Source organism: Desmodus rotundus, chromosome 3 (genome assembly GCF_022682495.2).
Source record: "Desmodus rotundus isolate HL8 chromosome 3, HLdesRot8A.1, whole genome shotgun sequence".
Taxonomy (NCBI): Eukaryota; Metazoa; Chordata; class Mammalia; order Chiroptera; family Phyllostomidae; genus Desmodus; species Desmodus rotundus.
Genome location: NC_071389.1, coordinates 43,317,817 through 43,341,578, shown reverse-complemented (window position 1 = coordinate 43,341,578; position 23,762 = coordinate 43,317,817). Strand labels below are relative to the sequence as shown.

The 23,762-nt window shown below is 35.8% G+C and overlaps 1 protein-coding gene across 9 annotated transcripts in view; it reads left to right on the top strand.

Moving 5' to 3' along the window:
• The window catches only part of DOCK7 (dedicator of cytokinesis 7), a 209,406-nt gene that overhangs the window by 121,440 nt on the left and 64,204 nt on the right, over positions 1-23,762 (top strand). For 5 of the 9 annotated variants that reach the window (XM_053921491.2, XM_053921489.2, XM_053921492.2 and 2 more), the window contains exons 19-24: positions 2,383-2,469; positions 5,729-5,960; positions 13,204-13,368; positions 15,006-15,175; positions 21,859-21,951; positions 23,139-23,228. In XM_053921491.2, coding sequence (XP_053777466.1) covers positions 2,383-2,469; positions 5,729-5,960; positions 13,204-13,368; positions 15,006-15,175; positions 21,859-21,951; positions 23,139-23,228 — 837 coding nt within the window. The remainder of the gene's footprint in view (positions 1-2,382; positions 2,470-5,728; positions 5,961-13,203; positions 13,369-15,005; positions 15,176-21,858; positions 21,952-23,138; positions 23,229-23,762) is intronic. The other 4 variants (XM_053921496.1, XM_053921494.2, XM_053921497.1 and 1 more) reach the window with 1 other exon arrangement.

The following is a 23,762-nucleotide window of genomic DNA, read 5'->3' as shown; positions in this document are numbered from 1 at the left end:
AGAATTAGATATAAAAAGAGACACCAAAGATCTTGCTCTCTCTCTTACGAGGACAAAGTGAGAAATTGACCGTGTGCAGGCTAGAAAGAGGTTCTCACCGGACACTGACCATGCTGGTGCCTTGATCTTGGACTTTCAGTCTCCAGACTGTGAGAAAATAGGTTTCTGTTGTTTCAGACACCCAGAGTATGTTTTATAATAGCAGCCCGGGCCGACTAAAACACTCTCTGTGCCTGAATTTTCTCATCTGTAAATTGAAGAGAATAATTAATGCTTATAATAAACATTATGTTGATGATTGAGTGATGTGATGGCATGCAGAACCTTTAGAATGATGCCAGGCACCTAAAAAGTATTAAAGTAGTGTTTGCTACTGTTACGCCATTCCTTTCCCACGCTGCTTGTTAGAATGTTGTGGGACAGCAGTTCTTACGTTAGCAAGCATCAGGTCACCTGGTGAGTTGCTGTAACGCAGGTGGTCGAACCTTACTCCCTCCTACCCCCAGTTTCTGATGCAGTGGACGTGGGTTGGGGGTCAAGTATTTACATTTCTAACAGGTGCCCAGAGGATGTTTATGTTGCTGATCCTCAGTTCAAACTTTGAGAACTGCAATGTGTAAAGAAGTACGAGTTCACATTTTACTCGTGTATCCTACTTTTTTTATAATTGAAAACAGTATTTTGGGTTGAAAGAGTTAGTACTGTTTCTTGCTTTGAGTAGTTTCAATTCACTGTCTCTTTTCCCCCAAAATGTTTCTAAACCTATATTATTTGCTTCAGTACAGACATTGCATTTTCTACCTATTTATGTTATTCAACAGGAAACTAACTTTATTTGGTTTTCTTTTTACACATAAAAATATGAAACCATGGAAAAGACATCCCTTTTTAAATTTTTTTAGTTTTAATTTATTTGCTGAGACTTTCTATTTTTGTCATTTTTCACAGATATTCGTAATTGCTCACTGAAGTTTTTAAAAAAATGATGACTGCTTTCAAATTCTGTCACATCTGTCCAACATCCGTGTCATCTCAGTATTAGGTCTATTGTCTTTTTCTCATTTGAAATTTTCCTGGTTCTTGGTATGATGTGTGATTTTTAAAAATTATATCTTGAACATTTTGGATATTATGACTCTAGATCTTATTTATGTCTTAGCTGTGATGGGGAGGGAGCTCCTTATTTGTGTTTTAGCTGTGAGGGTGGAGACTGTTGCCAGGTAAAGGTCCACATTCCTTTGCAATGTATTGGGGTGGGGGCTTATTACTTGGACGGAGGTGGGATCTCAGACTCTCCTCTAGGCCTCTGCTGACACCTCACTGGCTGTGATGGGGAGGGAGCTCCTTGTTACTGCTTTCCTTTTTCACTGACACCACAGCTGGTGGGGGCACCACTGGAGTGGGATTAGCTCTCCCACCTCTCTCTTCTCTGATACCGTGCCATGTGTGTGGGGAGTGGGGGGCACCAAGCACCTCTTTACAGCCAGCTAAGGGTGGAGATCCAGGCTCCCCACAGCCTATGGAAGTGGAGTGGAACTGCAGTTTGTTTTTAACCAAATAGGGCAAATACTGGTTTTGACTAAAGAGAGCAGCTTCTCTTGGAGCGTTTTTTTTGTCAGCTCCTTTGGCATTTCTGGCTCTAGCACCTAGTCCAGGATATATGAGGCAAAAATAAAACCCAGGAAACACTGCCCTATAGTTCCTCCCACCCTGAAGTTCCTGGCCTGCCTGCATTCTTCTGGGCACCTTTCAGTCTTTGTGTTTATTTTATGTTCCACGTTGAGGGTTTTTAGCAGTACTTAGCAGTGAATGGAGAGAACTGATACACTCTCTTTTAAAAATAAGAATTTTGTTATATAATTTTAATTAATTCCTAGCAAAAAAAAATATGTTTTCTCATCTTTAAAACAAACTTCCTTGGCTTGTGAGTATTTTAAAGCCCCTTTAAAACACAACAGGAGTGTTTGAAATAAAGGAAACAGAATATTATAAACCATTAAAAGTGATATTATGGACATGAAAAGAGATTCACAGTATAATATGTGAAAAACAGGTAGCAAAATAATATCTTTGATATCACCTATGTAAGGATGTGAATAAAAATATATTTGCATAGAGGAAGATTTAGAATGCTATAAAAGGATATGTCTCTGGGAAGATAGAATTTTGAGTGTGTATTTTCTGCTCTTTGTGCCTTTTAATTCTTTTGTAGGAAACACTGATTTTGTAATAAGAATAAAACCTAAGTTTTACATTACTTACAATGCATAAAAATATATTTCACAGTATTTTTTCTCATTGAGATATTGTAATTTTTAAATTTCTTTTCAGAGTTCATAATCAGATTAAGTAGCTGTGATGATTGTATTTTATATTTCATAGGTTCCTCTACCTGGCATGAAATGGGTAGATAATCACAAAGGTGTTTTTAATGTTGAAGTTGTTGCTGTTTCATCTGTCCATACACAAGTAAGTGAGTTTTAGTAATTTTTAATGATCAAATTTCACTTGAATGAATTGGACATATTGTCTAGTACTTAAATCAGTTTTGTTATCTGCTGTAAGACTTATGGGAGTATAAGACCGTTAAAAATGTATAGATTTAGAAGTTACTTTTTATCGACAAAATGTTAATGTGAACAAAAGCAAATATTTTTCTTTTCAAAATGTTATTGACATCATTTTGAACAATTAAGTAATGTTTGCCCTTGAGTTTCCGGTACATAGCAGTACTTTAGAGTTCAAAAAGCATCACCAGCATATTTTACTTCTCATAGACTCAGATTTTTCAAATGGAAAGAGTTCTTAGGGGCCATTTACTCCGTAGGCTTCACTGTATTTCTCGAGTATGCCAAGCTCTCCCTTAAAGCCTTCACTCTCTCCAGCCGGAATGGTTTCCCTCCCGACATTCGTTTCACCTCTCTTCATTAAGGCTTCTCCTCATCTCAGAGAGGCCTTCTCTGGGGGCTGGCAAACACAGCAGCCCCGTTACTCTGTATTGTCTTGCCCTGCACTTACTAGTACTGCATTTTGCTCCAGTGCGCTCTCCCACCTCCGCTTTCTCTCACCCTTTCTGTGTGTCTGTGTATGTGCGTCTATGTATGTGCACATATACACATACACATATTCATTTGTTTATTGCTTCTCTCTCCCATCAGATTGTAACCTTCATGAGGTCAGGGTGGTTGTTACCTGTCAAGGAAAGAGAGTTCCTTTCAAGGACCCTACAGTAGGGGGAAATGTAAAAATAATTACAATACAATAAAATTAGTAATGTGTTAGACATATGAACTAAATCAAGTTCAGAGGAGTTATTTTTTTATAACTGAGAACTGAGGAACTGAGAACCTGGGAACTGAGGTGTTGCATTGATAAGCAGGCATTTACCACACCGAGAGAGAAGGTGAGCAACTTACACGCTAAAAAGCAAGTGCAAAGAGACAGTAATCTATGTAAGGACGAGCAAGTAATCTGGTGTGAATGGAAGTTAAAGTGCATGGGAAATCATAGGTGAGAATAGAAGACCAGATTGCTAATAGATTATGAAGGAACTTGAGTGGTTTAGAGCTTAGAGTTCAGGTAGAGGGTGATTTCTAACCTAAAGAGGAAACGTGAGAGAAGTAAATTTGGGAGCAGTTGCTAAAGGAGAGCAACTGTGGTGCCATAGTGAGTTTATTTTCGAGCCTGTTGAGTTTAACATGCCTGTGCACTTCAGATGAAGGTGTCCTATAGGCAGATGCAAGTAGTTTGGTGTTTAAGATTGGGGTTAGCAGAATAAATGTGATAGTTAAAACTGTACTAGTGAACGTGATTTTCCTGGGAGAAAATGTAGAATGGGGATCCCAGTTGAAGAATGGCTCCAGTGGAGTTTTTCCGCTCCTGCTACTGAATGTGTCCTGTGTTTCCTGTAGTCCTCATTCTTCTGATAATAAGATTGACATTATACAATAGAGTTGAAACATATTCTTTCCCTTAATAGAAGTACTTTTAGTATCACATTATATATCTTCTTAAGTATACAAATATATTATTTTTCAGGCTTTATTTTATTATTTTATTCTCTCTTTAGAGTTGGTAGTATAATTAGGTTTTATGCCTAACTTTATTTTTATGGAGGCAGATACATGTGTTGTCTTTATGTAACAAACAAGGATTTGGGGCAAACAATGTTCTATAGATGGTGTAGACACATGGAATGTAGGGGAAGAATAAAGTGGAAGTCTACAATGTAGCACCCTGGCCTTCGCAGTCCTGATGACTAATACTCAAAAGTTTATAACTTCTGTAACTGCATAAAACAATGTCATCATTTATTATAATCTTTTTTAAAGGATTAATTAAAGGCAGTAAATGTTTTTTTATGGTGTTTTATACCTTGCTTATAGATCTTTGAAATTATTGGATATATATTAGAACTCCATAGAATTATTTTTTACTCATTTAAAACACACATAACAAATTAGAACATTATTACAATTAGAAGTGTGATGCTGTTCAGCATTACTACCTTTTCTTAAAGTGCATTTTTATCGTTAACTAAGTGAAAGTCTTCCCAGAGTGCCAACAGACTTCTGCTCACATCTCATTGGTTAGAACTGTAGCACACGGTCATCTCTACTGTAATGGAGGCTGGGAGAAGAAGCATGCATCCCGGGACTGGACGCTTACTGCTTTTAATAAGACTGGTCCTGGTAGTGTAGAGGAGGTTAAATGATAGTCAGGATTCAGTCAGGAAGTGGAAACTGCCAGTAATTTGAATGGAGAAAATGTATATATAGTAAATAATTGTTAACTAGGTTAAAAGTGATTCTCTGCTAAATGGGGTAAGATAATTCTATGATTGTAAAAGAGATAGCAATTGCAGAAAATGATAAGGAAGCAATTTAGAAACCTAGAGGAGGATCCTGAAGGCTGAGAATCAGACCTCTGAATCAGACCGCTTCTACAGGAGCACACTGCCTGCCATGCTGCGGTATTGAAGAAACTTGGTGGAGGCCCCTGATGGGGACCTACAATAGCCACCAGTAGTGTGGTCGCCGCCGCCGCCCAAGCCCCTCACCTCTGAGGCATAACATTCACATCTCCTAGTCACCATCAGAAAAAATAAAAGGAAGAGGAAAAGTCCCTGCTAACTCCTCAGTCCAGGCAGACTGCTTCCCATACCTCTGTTGTCAGAGCCTAACCACAAGCCGCCTGACAAAAGAGAAATGCAGTTTGAAGAGTCCAGCTCCAGTGTTACAAATGTGGCAACGTTGGTGGGTGTGAATGGAGCTGAGAGGCAATAAATTAACAAATGGGCACAGGAAGGTTACTAGCAACCTATCTCAACAATGAGTTTAAAACAATAAGGCAGACTCATACTGGGAAAAAGAGTCTTGATTAATACCAGTAGATTTCTTGAGTAATCAGTACTATTTGAAATGGCTGCTTTAACATAATAAGTGAAAATACAGGATAGGGCAAAAGTAGGTTTACAGTTGAGAGTACATGAAACACGGAGTTTATTCTTGTATTATTACTTATTATTATGTTATTTTTTAAATGAACAGTTGTAAACCTACTTGTGCCCCACCCTGTAGATGTAGTGTTTACTTTGGAAACAGTGCTTACATATACTGATATGTACTCTTTTGTATTAATTAATATGAGATGTTTTATTAGTGGTTCATGGTTTGGAGAATTTACAGAGTTAAAATTGTGTGGTGCTTTTGCTTATTCTTTGTTTTAGGATCCTTATCTTGACAAGTTTTTTGCTCTGGTCAATGCTCTGGATGAACACATGTTTCCAGTCCGAATTGGTGACATGCGAATCATGGAAAATAACTTGGAAAATGAATTGAAGAGCAGTATTTCGGCACTGAATTCATCTCAGTTGGAACCAGTGGTCCGATTTCTTCATCTTCTGCTTGATAAACTGATCCTTTTAGTTGTTAGACCTCCTGTCATTGCTGGCCAAATAGGTAACTTACTTCTGTTTGGGGAATCATAAAATTTATAACTTGGTATTTCTAACTTTTGCGGAAATAGAACCATGATTCTTATTTGCTGTCTGTAAGGACTGCATTTGATTTAGGTGGAGGGAGGGTGGCTTGTTATTTACTTGTTGCAAATACCAAAAATATTGGAACTTTCTTTTGTTTTTTATAAAATGTCATATAGATTTCTACTCAAATTATGGAAATAAATGTATTTATTCACCAAGTATTTTTTAAGCACTTACTATGTACCCAGACACTGTCCAAGGCAGTTCCTGATTTTAAGGATCTCAAGACTAGTTAGGGAAACGGCAAACATAAATCACATTGCATTTATATGACATGTGATACACCTAGTTTACATTTTCACTCACCTGGTATTATCTATTTCATACAGCTGTTCTTTCTTTCATTAACTCAAAATCTCTATGTTCTTTTTTTCTTTTATGTTCTGGAAGGAGAGGTATTTTGGTTTCCCACCCTTGTTTCCAAGATTCCTCTACTTTTGCTAACATCTTCCACCTAAATCTTGCAAAGTAGTTGAGCTTATAAGAAATTTCAAAGTGGATTAAATGCTCCAATCAAAAGACCATAGAATAGCTGAATGGATAAGAAAACATGACCCACACATATGCTGCCTACAAGAGACCCATCTCAGGATAAAAGACTTACACAGACTGAAAGTGAAGGGCTGGAAACAAATTTTCCAAGCAAATGGACAGGAAAAAAAAGCAGGGGTAGCAAACTCATATCAGACAAAATAGACTTCAAAAGAAGGGCCATAAAGAGAGACCCAGAAGGTCACTTCATAATACTCAAAGGAAGAATCCACCAAGAAGACATAAACATTGTAAATATATATGCACCCAACATAGGAGCACCCAAATACATAAAGAAAATCTTGGAGGACTTCAAGGAAGATATTGACAGCAACACAATTATACTAGGGGACTTTAACACCCCACTGTCAAAAATGGACAGGTCTTCCAAACAAAATATCAAGAAGGATATTGTGTCACTTAACAATACCCTAGAGGAAATGGACTTAACTGATATATATAGAGCTTTTCATCCCAAAGAAGCAAAATACACATTCTTTTCAAGTGTCCATGGAACTTTTTCAAAGACAGACCACATGATAGGACACAAAGCAAGCCTCAACAAATTTAAGAAAATTGAAATCATATCAAGCACTTTCTCTGACCACAAGGGACTGAAACTAGAAACCAACCCCAAAGGAAAAAAACCCAAACACTCAAAATCATGGAGACTGAATAGCATGCTATTAAACAATGAATGGGTCAAGAACGAGATTAGGAAAGAAATCAAAAATTTTCTGGGAACAAATGAAAATGAACTCAAAACAACCCAAAACGTATGGGACACAGCAAACGAAGTCCTGAGAGAGAAGTTCATAGTAATACAGGCCTACCTTAAAAAGATAGAAACATTTCAAACAAACAACCTAACCCTATGCCTACAAGAACTCGAGGAACAACAACAAAGACAGCCCAGAGCAAGCAGAAGGAAGGAAATAACCAAGATCAGAGCAGAGTTAAATGACATAGAGACTAAAAGCACAATTCAAAGGATCAATGAATCCAGGGGCTGGTTCTTTGAAAAGATAAACAAAATCAACAAGCCTTTAAGTAGGCTCATCAAGAAAAAAAGAAGATTCAAATAAACACAATTAGAAAAGAAAGAGGAGAGATTACAACTGATACCACAGAAATACAAAAGATTGTGAGAAATTACTACGAAGAACTGTATGCCAAGAAATTTTAAAACCTAGATGAAATGGACACATTTCTAGAAAAATATAATCTTCCAAAACTGAATGAAGAAGAAGCAGAAAACCTGAACAGACCAATAACAGCAGATGAAATTGAAGCAGTCATCAAAAAACTCCCAACACACAAAAGCCCTGGACCAGATGGTTTCACAGGAGAATTCTACAAAACATTTAAGGAAGAGCTAACCCCTATCCTTCACAGACTATTCGAAAAAATCCAAACTGATGGAAGACTCCCAAACTCTTTTTATGAAGCCAGCATCATCCTAATCCCAAAACCAGATAAAGACACAACAAAGAAAGAAAACTTCAGGCCAATATCGCTGATGAACATAGATGCTAAAATTCTCAACAAAATATTGGCAAACCGCATCCAGCAAAACATTAAAAAGATCATACACCATGACCAAGTGGGATTCATCCCAGGGATGCAAGGATGGTACAATATTCGCAAATCAATAAACATAATACATCACATCAACAACAGCAAAGATAAAAATCACATGATCATATCAATAGATGCGGGAAAAGCATTTGATAAGATACAGCACCCATTTCTGATAAAAACACTCAGCAAAGTGGGAATAAAGGGAGCATTCCTCAACATCATAAAGGCCATATATGAGAGACCTACAGCCAACATCATACTCAATGGACAAAAACTTAGAGCTTTCCCACTAAGATCAGGAACAAGACAAGGATGCCGTCTCTCATCACTCCTATTCAACATAGTATTGGAAGTCCTAGCCACAGCAATCAGACGAGAAAAAGCAATTAAAGTCATCCAAATTGGAAAGGAGGAAATGAAACTGTTTGCAGATGACATGATAGAGTACATGGAAAATCCTATAGACTCCACCAAAAAACTACTCGACCTAATCAATGAATTTGGCAAAACAGCTGGATACAAAGTCAATACTCAGACATCAAAGGCATTCCTGTACACCAACAACGAAACTGCAGAAACAGAAATCAGGAAAAAAAATCCCATTTGATATAGCAACAAGAAAAATAAAGTACCTAGGAATAAACCTAACCAAGGAGGTAAAAGACCTGTACTCAGAAAACTACACAACACTGAAGAAAGAAATTAAGGAAGACACAACAAATGGAAGCATGTACCATGCTCATGGATTGGAAGAATTAACATCATCAAAATGGCCATACTACCCAAAGCAATTTATAGATTCAATGCAATTCCTATTAAAGTACCCATGACATATTTCACAGATATAGAACAAACATTTCAGAAATTTATATGGAACCGTAAACGACCCCGAATAGCTGCAGCAATTTTGAGAAAGAAGAACAAAGCAGGAGGGATCACAATACCTGATATCAAACTGTATTACAAGGCCACTGTAATCAAAACAGCCTGGTACTGGCATAAAAACAGGCACATAGACCAATGGAACAGAACAGAGAGCCCAGAAATAAACTCAAGTCTTTACGGTCAAAGAATATTTGACAAAGGAGGCAGGAGCATAAAATGGAGCAAAAACAGCCTCTTCAACAGATGGTGTTGGGAGATCTGGACAGCTACGTGCAAAAAAATGAAACTCGATCACCAACTTACGCCATACACAAAAACAAACTCAAGATGGATAAAAAGACTTAAATATAAGGCGTAACACCATAAAAGTCCTTGAGGAAAACATTGGCAGGAAAATCTCAGACATTCCACACAGCAACATCCTCACAAGACATGTCCCTGAAAGGGAGGGACATATAAAGGAAAGAATAAACAAATGGGACCTCATCAAAATAAAAAGCTTCTGCATGGCTAAAGAAAACAGCATTAAAATAAAAAGAGAACCAACAGTATGGGAAAACATATTTGCCAATGATACCTCAGACAAGGGCCTGATCTCCAAAATATATAAAGAACTCACACAACTCCACTCCAGGAAGACAAACAACCCAATTAAAGAATGGGCAAAGGACTTGAACAGACACTTCTCCAAGGAAGACATACAGAGGGCCCAGAGACATATGAAGAGATGCTCAGCATCACTAGCCATCAGAGAGATGCAAATTAAAACCACAATGAGGTACCATCTCACACCAGTCAGAGTGGCCAACATAAACAAATCCACAAACAAATGTTGGAGAGGATGCGGAGAAAAGGGAACCCTAGTGCACTGTTGGTGGGAATGCAGACTGGTGCGGCCACTGTGGAAAACAGTATGGAATTTCCTCAGAAAACTAAAATGGAACTGCCGTTTGAGCCAGCAATTCCGCTGCTGGGATTATACCCTTAAGAACACTGAAACACCAATCCAAAAAAACCTGTGCACCCCAATGTTCATAGCAGCACAATTTACAATAGCCAAGTACTGGAAGCAACCTAAGTGCCCATCAGCAAACAAGTGGATCCAAAAACGATGGTATATTTACACAATGGAATTCTACGCAGCAGAGAGAAAGAAGGAGCTTATACCCTTTGCAACAGCATGGATGGAACTGGAGAGCATTATGTTAAGTGAAATAAGCCAGACGGTGAGGGACAAATACCATATGATCTCACCTTTAACTGGAACATAATAAATAGAAGAAAAAAGGAAATGAAATATAACCAGAGACATTGAAGTTAAGAACAATCTAACAATGGGCAGGGGGGAGTGGGGAGGGGACAGTGAGGAGAGGGGATTACAGGAACTACTATAAAGGACACATGGACCAAATCAAGGGTGAGGGTGGAGATGAGGGAGGGAGGTGGGTTTGGCTGGGGTGGGGTGGCGGGATGGGGAGAAAAGGCACACAACTGTAATTGAATAACAATAAAAAATTAAAATTAAAAAAAAAAAATTCAGCTAACCTGTTATGGAAAATCTGTGTTAAGTGGGAGAGGAGTATTCAGTGCCTTGGGATTTTTGGGGGGGTGACTTGTAAGTAGAAAGCAATTCTTGGGTGGAGCATTTAAAGGTGAGTAGGAGTCTGACAGGTAAACAGCTGGTCCAGGGAGATGTACAGCATGTGCACAGTACGCAGATGACTCTGGAAGTGCTGGGGGAATTGTTAAGTATTAGAAATTGGAAGGTTGGTGATAAGAGATGATGGGTGGTGGGGATGATGAAGTAAGGTCTTCTATGACATTTCAGATAGTTGGGACTATGATTCTATGAAGTCAATAGCCTTTGAAAGGTCTGGTCTTAATTAGAGAAGTAAAGGGACCCACTTTGGCTTTCATACAGATGACTGTGTTGCATAGAAATGGGTTAAAAGTGGGAAAATCTGGAGTCAGGGAGACAAATTAGGAGTCTTGTAATATTTCATAGAAATCCTATGATGTCCTGTGATGGTAGGATGGAGAGAGAGGTAGGATCGAGTGATATTGTGGAGTACCATTACGGTAGTCTAGGAGATTTTAAGGAAAAGATGTTAACACTGCTGTAGAATCTATAGATTATAGATTATAATCTATAATAATAACAACGGTAAAGAATAGTTGCACAGCACTTACTCTGTACCAGGAATAATGCTGTGTGCTTTTTTATAGTAATGTATGAAATCCTCACAAGTCTGTGTATAGGTATCATTAGGTACCATTTCATGAATGAGTAAAGTGGTGAGCATAACACTTTGAAAAAGTAGCCTAAGGATTCAAACCCAAGCAGCTGACTCCAAAGTCCCGCTCTTATCTACTATGTCAGTGATTTTCAACTCTTTTAATCTCATGGCACACATAAACTAATTACTAAAATTCTGGGCACACAAAAATACATTGTTTTGCCTATCTGACTAAAAAAAGTAGGTATAATATTGATTCATTCACACCAGACGGCTATTGTTGTGTTAGCTGTTGTCTTTTTTTTCCCCCCTAAGGGAAAAGAATTCAGTGCCCCTGAGTAAATATTCAGGTATTGCATGTTTTATAAATTCTTGGGGCACACTGGTTGAAATTCACTGTACTATCTATACTTAAGAAGTGCCCACTGGTGAAATTAACAAGAACAGTTTTAGTCAAATAGTGAAAGTAGAAACCAGATTAGAAAGAATACAGTAGTAAATAGTAGGTGATGAAAGGAATACAAAAAGCATATACTACCCTTTGAAGGTGTGTCTTTAGAAGAGGAAGCAAGGTTGATTAGAGTATAAGATTGGAGAGATTTGAGCATTTTTAAATGCTTTGGAGAAATGGTTGTGGGGAAGGGCGAGAAAAATTAAGATACAGGAGTGTGAGAGGGTCTTATTAATGAAGCAAGCCTGTAGGACAAAAGCGAAGATAGCTGGATCATTCTTATGAGGAAGAGGAAGACTGCTTCCTTTGGAAAGAAAGTAAAAATGCTTTGATTCTGATAAGTTTGTAGGAAAAACTTGTAGCCTTTTGTGCTTTATACATTTCTTCTGAGAGATAGAGAACAAGACAGCTGAAAAGAGAGTAAGGTGGACCTGAGTTTTGAAGGGAATCTTGATGGTTTGGAATAGCTACTGTGAGGAAAGGGAGTTAACCGGGAACACAAGCAGGGTTGTTCAACCCCACTTAGGCTTCTCTGTCTCTACTCCTTCTCTTCTAGCTCAGTATACACATAGGTAAATCTTTCTGAAGTGACCACTTTACCTGATTATTCCACTTTTAGGAAACATAATTGGCCTCGTTATCGGTTCATAATTTCCCATCTTAATTAAATAAATCATAGAATATGAGACTATTGCTCAAAATGGCTGTTTGGTTTAGCCATTTATTCAGTGTGCTACCAAATCTCCCAGTTTTAACAAAACTCTTGTTATATATTGACTTGAATGAATGGGTAGGTATTGCTTAGCCTGACATTTAAAATGCTCGACAGTCTTACATCAACTGGTTTTTTAGTTTTTTCTCCTTCTAATCCATTTACATATTTACTCATTTCAATCAAATTGCTTATTCACTCACTAGGTTGATATTTTTATCTTAGGTTGATATTTTGAATAATCTACTTTTATTGTTAATTTGATTTTTAAACAAGTCACATGTTCATTGTGTGCTATATAGGTTATCAGCATCATCTTTAAAATGAGAATTTACTTCTCAAAGGTGATATCCAAGGTAGATTTCTTTTTTCTATGAGCTTTGTATTGTTTTACAAAATTATAGATACCTGTGGGAATGATGTTTTGTTTTTCAACTAAGCAAACCCATACAATTTTCATGTTAAATTAGTAAAATGAGTTTTTTCATTTTGTTTATAAAAGCAATTTTGATTCATCTAATACAAGATAATAATTAAAATCAACATCAGATTGCTTAATCACTATGTTGTACACCCGAAACTAATATAACGTACGTCAACATAATTGAAAAATGAATTTAAAAAATCAATATCAAATACCTTTATACAATTACTGTGTATAATCACTATACTTAATGCATATAGAGATGATAAAACCTTGATCTATTTGGAACTTACAGTCTAAAAATGTTAATGGAAAAATATTTTCATGTTTCTTAAAAAGTTAATCTAGGTCAAGCATCTTTTGAAGCGATGGCATCAATTATAAATCGGCTTCACAAAAATCTGGAAGGAAACCATGACCAGCATGGCAGGAACGGTCTTCTTGCATCGTACATCTATTATGTTTTTCGTTTACCAAATACTTACCCTAATTCACCCTCACCAGGTATTTCTTCTTTTTACTATGAACCGCAAACATTTGTTGAATGCCTGCTAAACACCATGGACTATACTAGGTGCTGGAGTTAAAAAGATAAATAGGTTAACACAGCTTCCTTTAATTTGAGTTAATTCATGGTTGAATTAATTTTTGGAAATGAACCTTGAAAACAACTTCTTGTGTCTCTGAAAGCGTTTTATCTTTCCCTGTTAAGAAGGAGAGTATGTTCTATTGGTCGTTGGAGTGCTTGCTGTTGGACATTAAAGAAGAAATATGGTGGTTCAGTAGTTCCCTGGTGACCCTATGAAACCTATAATAATAGAAGAGGTTATTCTTTAGAAAAGTTCTGATTTCTCCATTGTTAATTTCTCCATTTTTAGAAAAGTTCTGATTTCTCCACCTTTCAGAATATTAGAGTCCTAAGTGATTACTTGTTTTTTACATATTGGTGCTGGTGGAGGTGGTGGGTGTCTTAGTTTAGTTGGAAGAACTCTAGTTGTTCAGTTAGTTAATGATTATGTTACACATACCTTTCCACCTGCTCACGTACTTGTCTGTGTGAAATACCATTCATCACTAGTGAAAATGGTAAGTGCCCTTTGCAGCAACTGGCAAGGTTAACATTAATAATGGTGATAAATAATTATGGCATTCATTATGAAAACCAAGCATAACAGTAATCTGATTCTGTGTTTTAGCTCATTGTTTTTCTTAATTGCAGAAACAGTAGTAATTGACTTATATTCCAGTTCATAATTTCCTATCTTGATTTTTAAAGTTATGGTACTTGAGAATCTGAGTGTGTAAGTGATTGTAGATTACATATAGTACTCCTCCATGTACTCTTTCATTCACTGTTAGAATACCACAGATTGTGCAAAACATCTTTTTTATATGCTGACCTGACTTATAATTAGTTGACAAGTATGTGTCATTTGCAAATAGGATATTCAGAAAGATTTCTTTAAGAAAAATGGAGATAAATTGTGGGTACAGTCACTGGGTATTTTTATGTTCATAGAACATGGTTGAATGGTGGTGTCAGGCTTGATTTTAGATGAAAAGTGTTTCTTTGCTTTTTTATATAAGGTGGGCTCGTAGAATTATCTTTAGTGTTTTTATATGTATCATGTATGTACCATTTTGTTAGAGTTCAAATTGTCACTGATGAAGATAGAGAAATAAAGCTTAATCTCATTCAAGAGATGTTGACAGTAAAGTGGCTGTTCCTCCAGTGACTGTATCAAGGGGCAAAGCAAAGGAGGGGTAGGGAGAAAAGAAGAGACGTAAACTGAAACTTTACGGGTCCTAGATACACCTAAATCTAAGGAAAGGTAATGTGTGTGAGTGTTTTCTGCTACTTTTGGTTTTCATTGCACATGTAATCTATAATCGTAGAAACACTGAAGAGAATCGTACTTATAATTCATAAGGTTTTGCCAACTGCCATTAAGTAGAATATCTTTGTGTATCTATCATTAGGGCTTGAGTGTTTTTCTTTCTTATTTATAGTATTTTTCATTTAGAAACAAAAGCGATTCATGGTCTGTGTGAAACTTTATAAAATGGCAGAGATTATTTTCAGGTCCTTTCTTGACTAATTTTCTTTGTTTAATTATGTGCTGTTTTATATACAACTCTAGGTCCTGGAGGTTTAGGAGGATCGGTGCATTATGCCACAATGGCTAGATCTGCTGTGAGACCTGCAAGCCTTAATTTAAATCGTTCTCGGAGCCTTAGTAATAGTAACCCGGATATATCTGGGACTCCCACGTCACCGGATGATGAAGTACGGTCAATCATCGGCAGTAAGGTACACCGAAGATAGGCGTTTATGAATTTGATTTTCAGTTCATGAACAAATGAGAAATGTCTAAGTATTTTCATTTACTCTTAATTTTAAAATGTATTTGAGTTCGTAATGAGGAAGAAATTGTACATTTCTATTCTATGAGTAAACACTACGTGTTTCATGTTCCTGTTAAATATGCTTGCTATTACACACTGGTTTGTGCACTCTGCTCAGAAAAATCTGCCAAACTCTAAAATTCGTCCAGGATGACTGGTGACATATTGCTCACATTTGTCTGTCTGATCCTTCATCATGTGAAAACGATTTTCTATAGAAATAAAACAGACCGGTGTGACTGCTGTGTAAAAGGGACATATCATCATTGATGCAAACTGTGTCCTCCAAAAAAATGTCAAGAACAGTAATTAGCCTTGATTGGTAATTGAGTTACCTTTCTTATGAAAAACTCTGTAAGATGCACCAGAATTAGAATAATGTGATTTATTTAATGATGGTTAATGATAATCCCAGATAATAAGGGAGATGCCAGCTAGTCTGAGATCTAGCTATATTTTATTTAAAGCATTAATCTTTATTATCCAAGAAATATGCTTAATGAACAAATAGTTATTTCCTTTCTACATGTAAAATTAAAAAATAACTCAGTTTAAACAAGGTGGACATAAGAACAGTAAGACTGAGGCCAAGAAATCATATCATGTTGTATTTTGACCGAATCATTTTAAATGTAAATACATTTGCTATTGGGAAGGCAGAACATATTGTTATAGAATCATAGTCAACTTTTCTTTGGCATTTCAGCCTGGTGATAAGAATATGAAGAAGAGTTACCAAACACGTTCTAGGGTCTGTGTTTAACACTTAGCCTGAACTACAACAGAATATTTTTTTGAAGATCTGGGTTTGTTTGGTGAAATACTTGAACATTGATCAAAGACATCAGAACTACTTACATTTATTCATATAGTTACAGAAATTTTACATTTTCATAAGCTTCTAATGAACATTAAGGATTGCTCATTTTAAAGTAATTCTTAAGCAATTTTTAAGTAATTTCTCACACATCAAAAATATATTTTGTAGCCTTACCCCACATATATTTCCATGTTTAGGAAAAGAACTCAAGTTTTTTATCTTTGTCTTTGTTTTGTATCATATCTCATTGTAATTGAGGTAGTACTCAGCATTATTTATATATTGTAAAATACAGCTATTTACTACAATAAACCTGACTTGTGAATTATAAGAAACTTTCCTATAAACCAAAGACCCATTTTCTTCAAGGTTCTACTTTTCAAATGTCTCAATTTTTATAAATTTGCATTCTGCCTTATTTAGCATGATTCTACAGTTTTCTTTTACGTGATGTATTTGATAAATCACAACATGAAGATCTAGAACAAAGGTCTTACATATATTGGAATGATTATTTGCTTTTTTTCAAATAGTTTATAGAATGGATCATAATAATATTAACTTACTTTTGATGATATATAATGATACATATCAGCTTGTGAAAGCTATCATAAGAAGAGAATTTTTTTATGACAACACAGCCATATATGAATCGGGTTTTATTTAAATGGTTTTTATGTTTTCTCTTAGTTGCAAATTTTTTGCTAGCTATTTTTATTTTGGGGTATCATTTAGTCATAATCCTAATAATAATAGTACATAATGTAATTTTATTGAAAAATTCTAAGGAATCTGGAAGTTTATTTAGAGCTGCTTTTTTATTTAGTCTGATTTTATTGCCTAGAAACTTAAGTAACTCTTCTTCTTTAATGATTTTGTCTTTCGCCTTGCCTCAGCCATGGTCATAACCTAGATCTTGACATTACCAGTAATTTACCTCATAATATCAGTTTCATGCATTTTTGTTCTCAAACCATTAGCTCCTACTTTTCTCCTTAGTACCCCAATTCTAACAATTTCTCTACTCTGCAACCTCCAAACATTTGATCCTGTGGCCTTTATACTATTTCTTACCCCCCTTAATGTTATTTTTTCTAATTTAGCCAGCTAAAATTTCATGATCAATCATTATAATTATCCCCATTATAATCAAACCTCAATTCCCTTATCCTTACTCCATTTTACTTGCTTGTTCAGCCCTGTTGATTGCCTGTGCCATGTAACCACCTGTGCCACTGAACTTGACTTGAGGAATATCATGATAACTAGTCTTACTTGGAATTAAAGACCATAAGCCTCAGAGAGCCCTTATGATATCAAGCATATCAAGTGTCTCAGGCCCCTGTCCTTCTCTTCCCTACCCTCCCCCTTCCCTTCTCTCTGTACTCACTTACTTGGTGATCTTACCAAGTCCCAATGTTTAAAGAAATACCATTACGTGCTAATAACTCCCCAAATTATATTTGCAGTACAAAGTCTCTTTCTAGAATTTTATTTTATCATTATTATTTTTAGTCTTCACCCGAGGATATGTTTTTTTAATTAATTTCTGGTGAGAGAGAAACATTGATTGGTTTCCTCCTGTACAGTACGCTGACCAGGGATCCAACTGGCAACCTTTTGGTGTATGAGACAATGCTGCAACTAACTGAGCCACCTGGCCAGGGCTCGTTCTAGAATTTTAAATGTAGCTGCCTTTTTCTAATTCCTTTTGTTTGACTTGCATCCATGTTAAAGGTAGAGTCACTTCTCACCAGCTCTACCACTATATATGCTATGTTTTTACCTATACCACATGTCTATGAAAAAGTTTAATTTATAAATTAGGCACAGTAAGAGATCAGCAACAATAATTATTAATAAAATAAAACAATTATAACAATATACTATACTAAAGTTATGTGAGTTATGGCCTCTGTCACACAAAATATGTTATACTATATTGACCCTTTTTAGAAAATCCTCACATGAGGATATATTTATTGATTTTTGGGAGAGAGAGAGAGAGAGAGAGAAACATCAATGTGACAGAGAGACATCAATCGGTTGCCTATCATACATGCCTTGACTGGGGATCGAACCCACAACCTTTTGGTGTACTGTACCATGCTCCAACCAACTGAGCCACCTGGCCAGCCCGGACTATCTTCACCCTTCTTGTGATGATGTGAGATGATACGGTGCCCCTGTGATGAGATGAAGTGAGGTGAACAACAGAGGCATGAGCTAGTGTTAGGCTATATTATAAGGGTTACTTGAACATAAGCACTGTGGTATCTTGATAGCTGATCTGCTGAGACAGCTGCTAAGTGACTAACAGGTGGTTAGCACACACGGTGTGGATGCACTGGATGAAGGGATGATTGAGGGGGGGGGTGGAATGGTGCAAGATTTCATCATGGTACCCAGAATGGCACAATTTAAAACTTGTGAATTGTTTATTTCTGAAATTTTTCATTTAATATTTGTGGACCATGGTTGACCATGAGTAATGGAAAGCTAAACCATGGATAAGGGGGAAACTACAGTAATATCCAGCATGTTGAAGATACTCAACAGATAATTATTAGGTAGACGTTAGTAAGTATTGAATTTCATAGCAAGAATCAACTCGTTAAAAAAATTGAAGTATGCTTTTTGTTTGTCCTCTTACTATCAGGATTAATTATATGTTTCAGATCTTTAGAGATTTGACTTTATGAAAGTTTTGGTTAGACTTCATTCTTTAATATGAAATGCAAAATTCCTTAAATTCAAGAATACTTACATCAACAGTCTTTTATCACTCTAGCAGGGGTGTCCAACCTTTTGGTGTCTGGGCCACACTGGGAGAAGAAGAATTGTCTTGGGCCACACATTAAGTCTATGGTGACACGTAATCACAAAAAAATCTTACAGTGTTTTAAGTCAATTTATGATTTTGTGTTGGACCACATTCATAGCCCCCTGAGCCGCATGCAGCCCATGGGCCTCAGGTTGGACACCCCTGCAAATGGCTATAAAACCGTATTTGTGAGACTTTCTTTATAATTATTTGCCAAAACTGATTTATTCTTTCATTGTTCTTGCAATAGTCTTTTAACATTCAGTTATGTAAATGTTTACATCACGTTTGAACGTCATTGCTTTTACTCAAATGCCAGTGCAATTTTATATCGCTGCATAGTTTCTTTCTAATGTATTATCTCTTTTCCATTGTCAAACACGGAGAGTTTACGGTATGACAGGCAGTATGCTGAAGACTTGTGGATATAAAGCCAAATTTTTGTATGATGAGTGTTAATGTCAGGTCAAACACAATATGGGCCTTGCTCAAGGAAAGTACCTATCTGTACATCTGAGGGATGAAATGTTACCGGGATTTGACAAAAACAAAAACACTTCGTGCACATTTTGTATGTATTTGGTTAATCTTTTCTATGTTAGTTGAAGATCAGTAAACATTGTTATTACCTTAGTAAATAACATTGATGAATTTGCTTATCTAAGCTCTGTTTGATAAAATTCTTAGCTTTACAGCACCTAATTTATGGAAATTATTTGTTTTACAGAATAATTGGCCACAGGTTTCTGTAATTAAATATAACTACTTGATATAATTATAGCTGTTCAGAGCTTTAGTATTGTGGATATAACATATAATTAATGGCAAAAGAGATTTATTGCTTATTCTCACATGACTGATTAACATGTATCTTAGTTTTAAAGGAAATTAATAAGCAAAGAGTTTAAAAGTGAATTTAAGAATACAGAAAAGTTATTGTCACTTTTTATAGAAATTTGTGGTAGAGAAAAAGGCAGTTGTAATTTTGCAGAAATCAGGTGCTCATGTTTTGTTATTTTTGTGACATGGATAGTGAGTATAAAACTTGAAAATGTCAGGAACTTTATGCCTAACAGAGTAGAGACATAATTTGGGGGAGTGGTAAGAAATTTTGTCTCAGCTTATCTGAAAAACATTGTGTGCTGGTTTACTTTTTATTTGAGGTACTGTAATGAGGTTCTGAGGAGGAAGGTTTTTATTTTAAATACATCTATTATTACGTAATTTTACTAGTATTTGAATATTGTCTAATTTACTTTGCTAGGAAGCTTTTGAAAAACATGAGAAAATTTTTGTTAAAAATTTGAGAGTTTACTATATTTGAGGCATTGTACTTAGTAATTTACTTCATTACTTATGAAGTAAATATGAGGGAGACACTCATTATTCCTAATTTATAGCTAAGAAACTAAAAAAAAGATTAGGTAACTCACCTTAGAGTTCTCTATTACAAGGCAGTTGAACCTGGATTTGAACTTTAACTCTCATCCTACTCATTCTGTGTCAAATGTATGGGTGATTATTGTATCATTTCAACCTCTTTGTATTTTTATAAAAATAGGGACAAAAAAAGGATATATTCTTCCTAAAACCTAAGCCCTTGAGAGGTGGCAGGCAGGCTGTCTTCCCTTCAATCCCTCCTCTCCTGTCCTTTTTCCCTCCCCCCTCCTCTTTTCTCCCCTTCCCTTCCTTTCCCCCTCCCTCCGCTTCCCTCCTTTGCTTTCCCTTTCTCTCCTGTCCCTATAACTTGGATTTAATTGTTTAGAGGCAGGGTCCTGCACATTTGTGGTGGTTGTTAAGCTTCCCAGGGGATACTGTCTATACAGAATCGGTTAACATTGTGACTACTGTTTCCTTCTACCATCTTCCTTTGGTATTTTCTGGTTTGGGTTCGTACTCATGCCCTGATATTTGTAGTCAGCTTCTCTTGGGTTGTTTTCATAAATCTTAATCCAACAATTCTCTAAAAATTGCTTATAACTCACTCCACTTCTATTAGTGGATTCCCAGGCCCCAGCCCAGATTACTGAAGCAGGATTTTTGGGGGGTAGGGCCCAGAATCTTGAACTTCATAAACATTCTGAAGTTATTTTAATGATCAGTCATGTTTAAGAAATTGAAGTAAAGCCCAGTTCCCTTTACCCCAGATCATAATAACCTCTTTCAGAGACAGACAGACAGACATAATTCACTTCTGGTCATATGCAGTAGTTGTCTATTAAATTAACTTTAAATTAGTGATAGTGGCAATGAGGATATAATTCCTTTAAATAGCTCCAGCATAATGTTTTCTCATATACTATTTATACGATATGGTAGTACATTATGTTTAATTACAACAAGCACAATAAAACTAAACACAACCCCAAACTTACCATCATTTTAAGAAGGAGCAAATATTAGGCACTTTTTCTCTTATTTTTTTACCTAATTTCTCCTAACAGTCCCTAAAAGAAAATAAAAGAAAAGGCAAGGTCAAAGAGACTTATGGAGTATCACTGCCCAGTTCTCAATTGATGACACATGGAATGAAATTAAAGTCTTTTAGAAAAGAATGGGATGTTCTTTTTCTTCTTTTTTTTTTCCTTTTAAACCCTAGTTATATTCAGAGTAAATTATCTGTTGCTAACACCATCTTTAAAGAGAATTAAGAGGAATGGTGCTGTGGAAACTTTAGTGTTGGTACTTAAAGGTGATCTCTTTACATAAAGAGAAATTACCTTTAAATGGTATACTTAATGTTCTTGGTGAGTTTTAAAAATTTAAGTAAAAAGATAATTTTGGTAAACTAATACTCTATAGGTGCCTCAAATTTTTGGTTGCTTTAACAGTACTAATTTTAAAAATGTTTGCATTGGAAAGTCTGGATTTCTTTAAGAACAATTTATAGCATGCCACATGTAATATTTCTTTCCTTTCCAACTGCTTTCTATTATATGCTTAGGGTTTAGATCGCTCCAATTCCTGGGTTAACACTGGTGGTCCAAAAGCTGCCCCATGGGGATCCAACCCCTGCCCAAGTACAGAATCAACACAGGTGGTGTTCATATTAGAGGTTTCTTTATTGGCTGCTGATGTTTCCCTTTAGAACATTACTTTCTAGTATATACTGTGATTTCAGTGGCTTGCTTTTTTTAATCATTAAAAAGTGTGTATTTTTGTTGTACTTAGCACATTTCAACTACTATGCATGAATACCACCAGTTACACCAGTATTGCTCTGCTTTCCTTTTTTGTGTCTCCTTCCCTCCTTGCATACACACTGTCAGTATTTCAGTGCCTGCTGCTTATGCAAGTGACGGCTTTGATGGCAGTTTCTACTTTAGGGGTAGCGCATCTTCAGTAGGAATTTAAAAATTTCTGTGTGGAAAAACTGACAGTTTTTAATTTGCTTTTGGCTTAAAGTGTAGCTATTGTATCATTTCCATTGAGCATTTATTATCTTGTCATTTTTTTCATAATCACTAACTAGAAATACTGGTAATAAAGCAGAAATTAAATGTGAAGAGTCTGTGTTCCCCATCCTATAAGATTAAATACCAGAAGCAAGAATCTGTTTTAATTTATGCTGTGTTGCAAAGTATGAAATTTATTATAACTTAGTTGAGTTAGGTTTTGCTTACTTAAGTCTAATTGCTTGATAGCTCATATTGCATGATACCTTAAAATATACTTCTCATCTGTTCATTGGCTTTGAAGGAAAATGCTCTTGTTCTTGAAGAAACAGTTGAATTACATTTTAATATTACAATTGATTTCTGTCTCATGTAATACATGGCAAACCTGAATACTAGTTTTGACTATAATAAAAAGTGAAAGAAATCATTCTAAACTCTTTACATATTTTTATTGAACATAAAATTTGGGGGTTTTGGTTTGTTTTGGTCTGAGACAAGTTGAGAAGTATGTTTTTATATTTTCTTACTAGGTGTGTGCATGTGTATAGATCACACAAAGAAAGGTTTCATTCTTTGCAGCACTCTGAATTTATATAATTATTTACATACTCATCTTTTTAAGACTAAAAATATTTTGAAGCCATTTTGGTATTTCTAATGCATTAAAACAACTTAAAATGGTGAAAGTGAGATGAGTGATAAAATAGATGGTCGTTGAAACCACAGTAAAACACTATTTTAAATATTATGTGTAATCCGTGAGCGGCAAAATCATCCACAGCAGACTTTAATGTTATCTCGTCATTCATTCATCTTCACTCCATAGGCTATGGATCGAAGTTGTAATCGTATGTCTTCGCACACAGAGACGTCAAGTTTCTTACAAACATTAACGGGACGCTTACCAACTAAAAAGGTAGATTCATATGAAGGCAACCCATGTAGGGGGAAAATAATTCCGGCAGTTAAATAGATACAAGATTTCTTTACTTAATCACTCTGAGATGTTACGGTATTTGTGTTGCATTTAAAAATACATTTGAGCAAGCACTGCTTGTCTGATGCCTTTAGGGCGTACCTTTCCAGTGCAGGCTCTTTCACATTACTATAATGTTTATATCTTTGAGAGGGACTGGTTTCAGACTTCAGTGATTGAAATTTGATCAAATTTTAGTGCCAAAATATGTATCGACTCTTACTTCTGTTTCTGTAACTGCTTGTTTTGTGTTTTAAATCTCCAGGAAAAGGAAGATGAGTTAGAAAAATTATCACTCTTAGTAAGATATGTTGATTTGCTTCCCTTACACACAGTTTTGTTAGTCCTTTTTCATATTAAAATACACTACTTTGCAAATGCTTTGTATGTACATCCATTGCAACGCAGGAAATTTCTGCCATTTTTATAAAAAGACTTAAATACAATAAAACTTGCAAATTAATGTCTATCAAA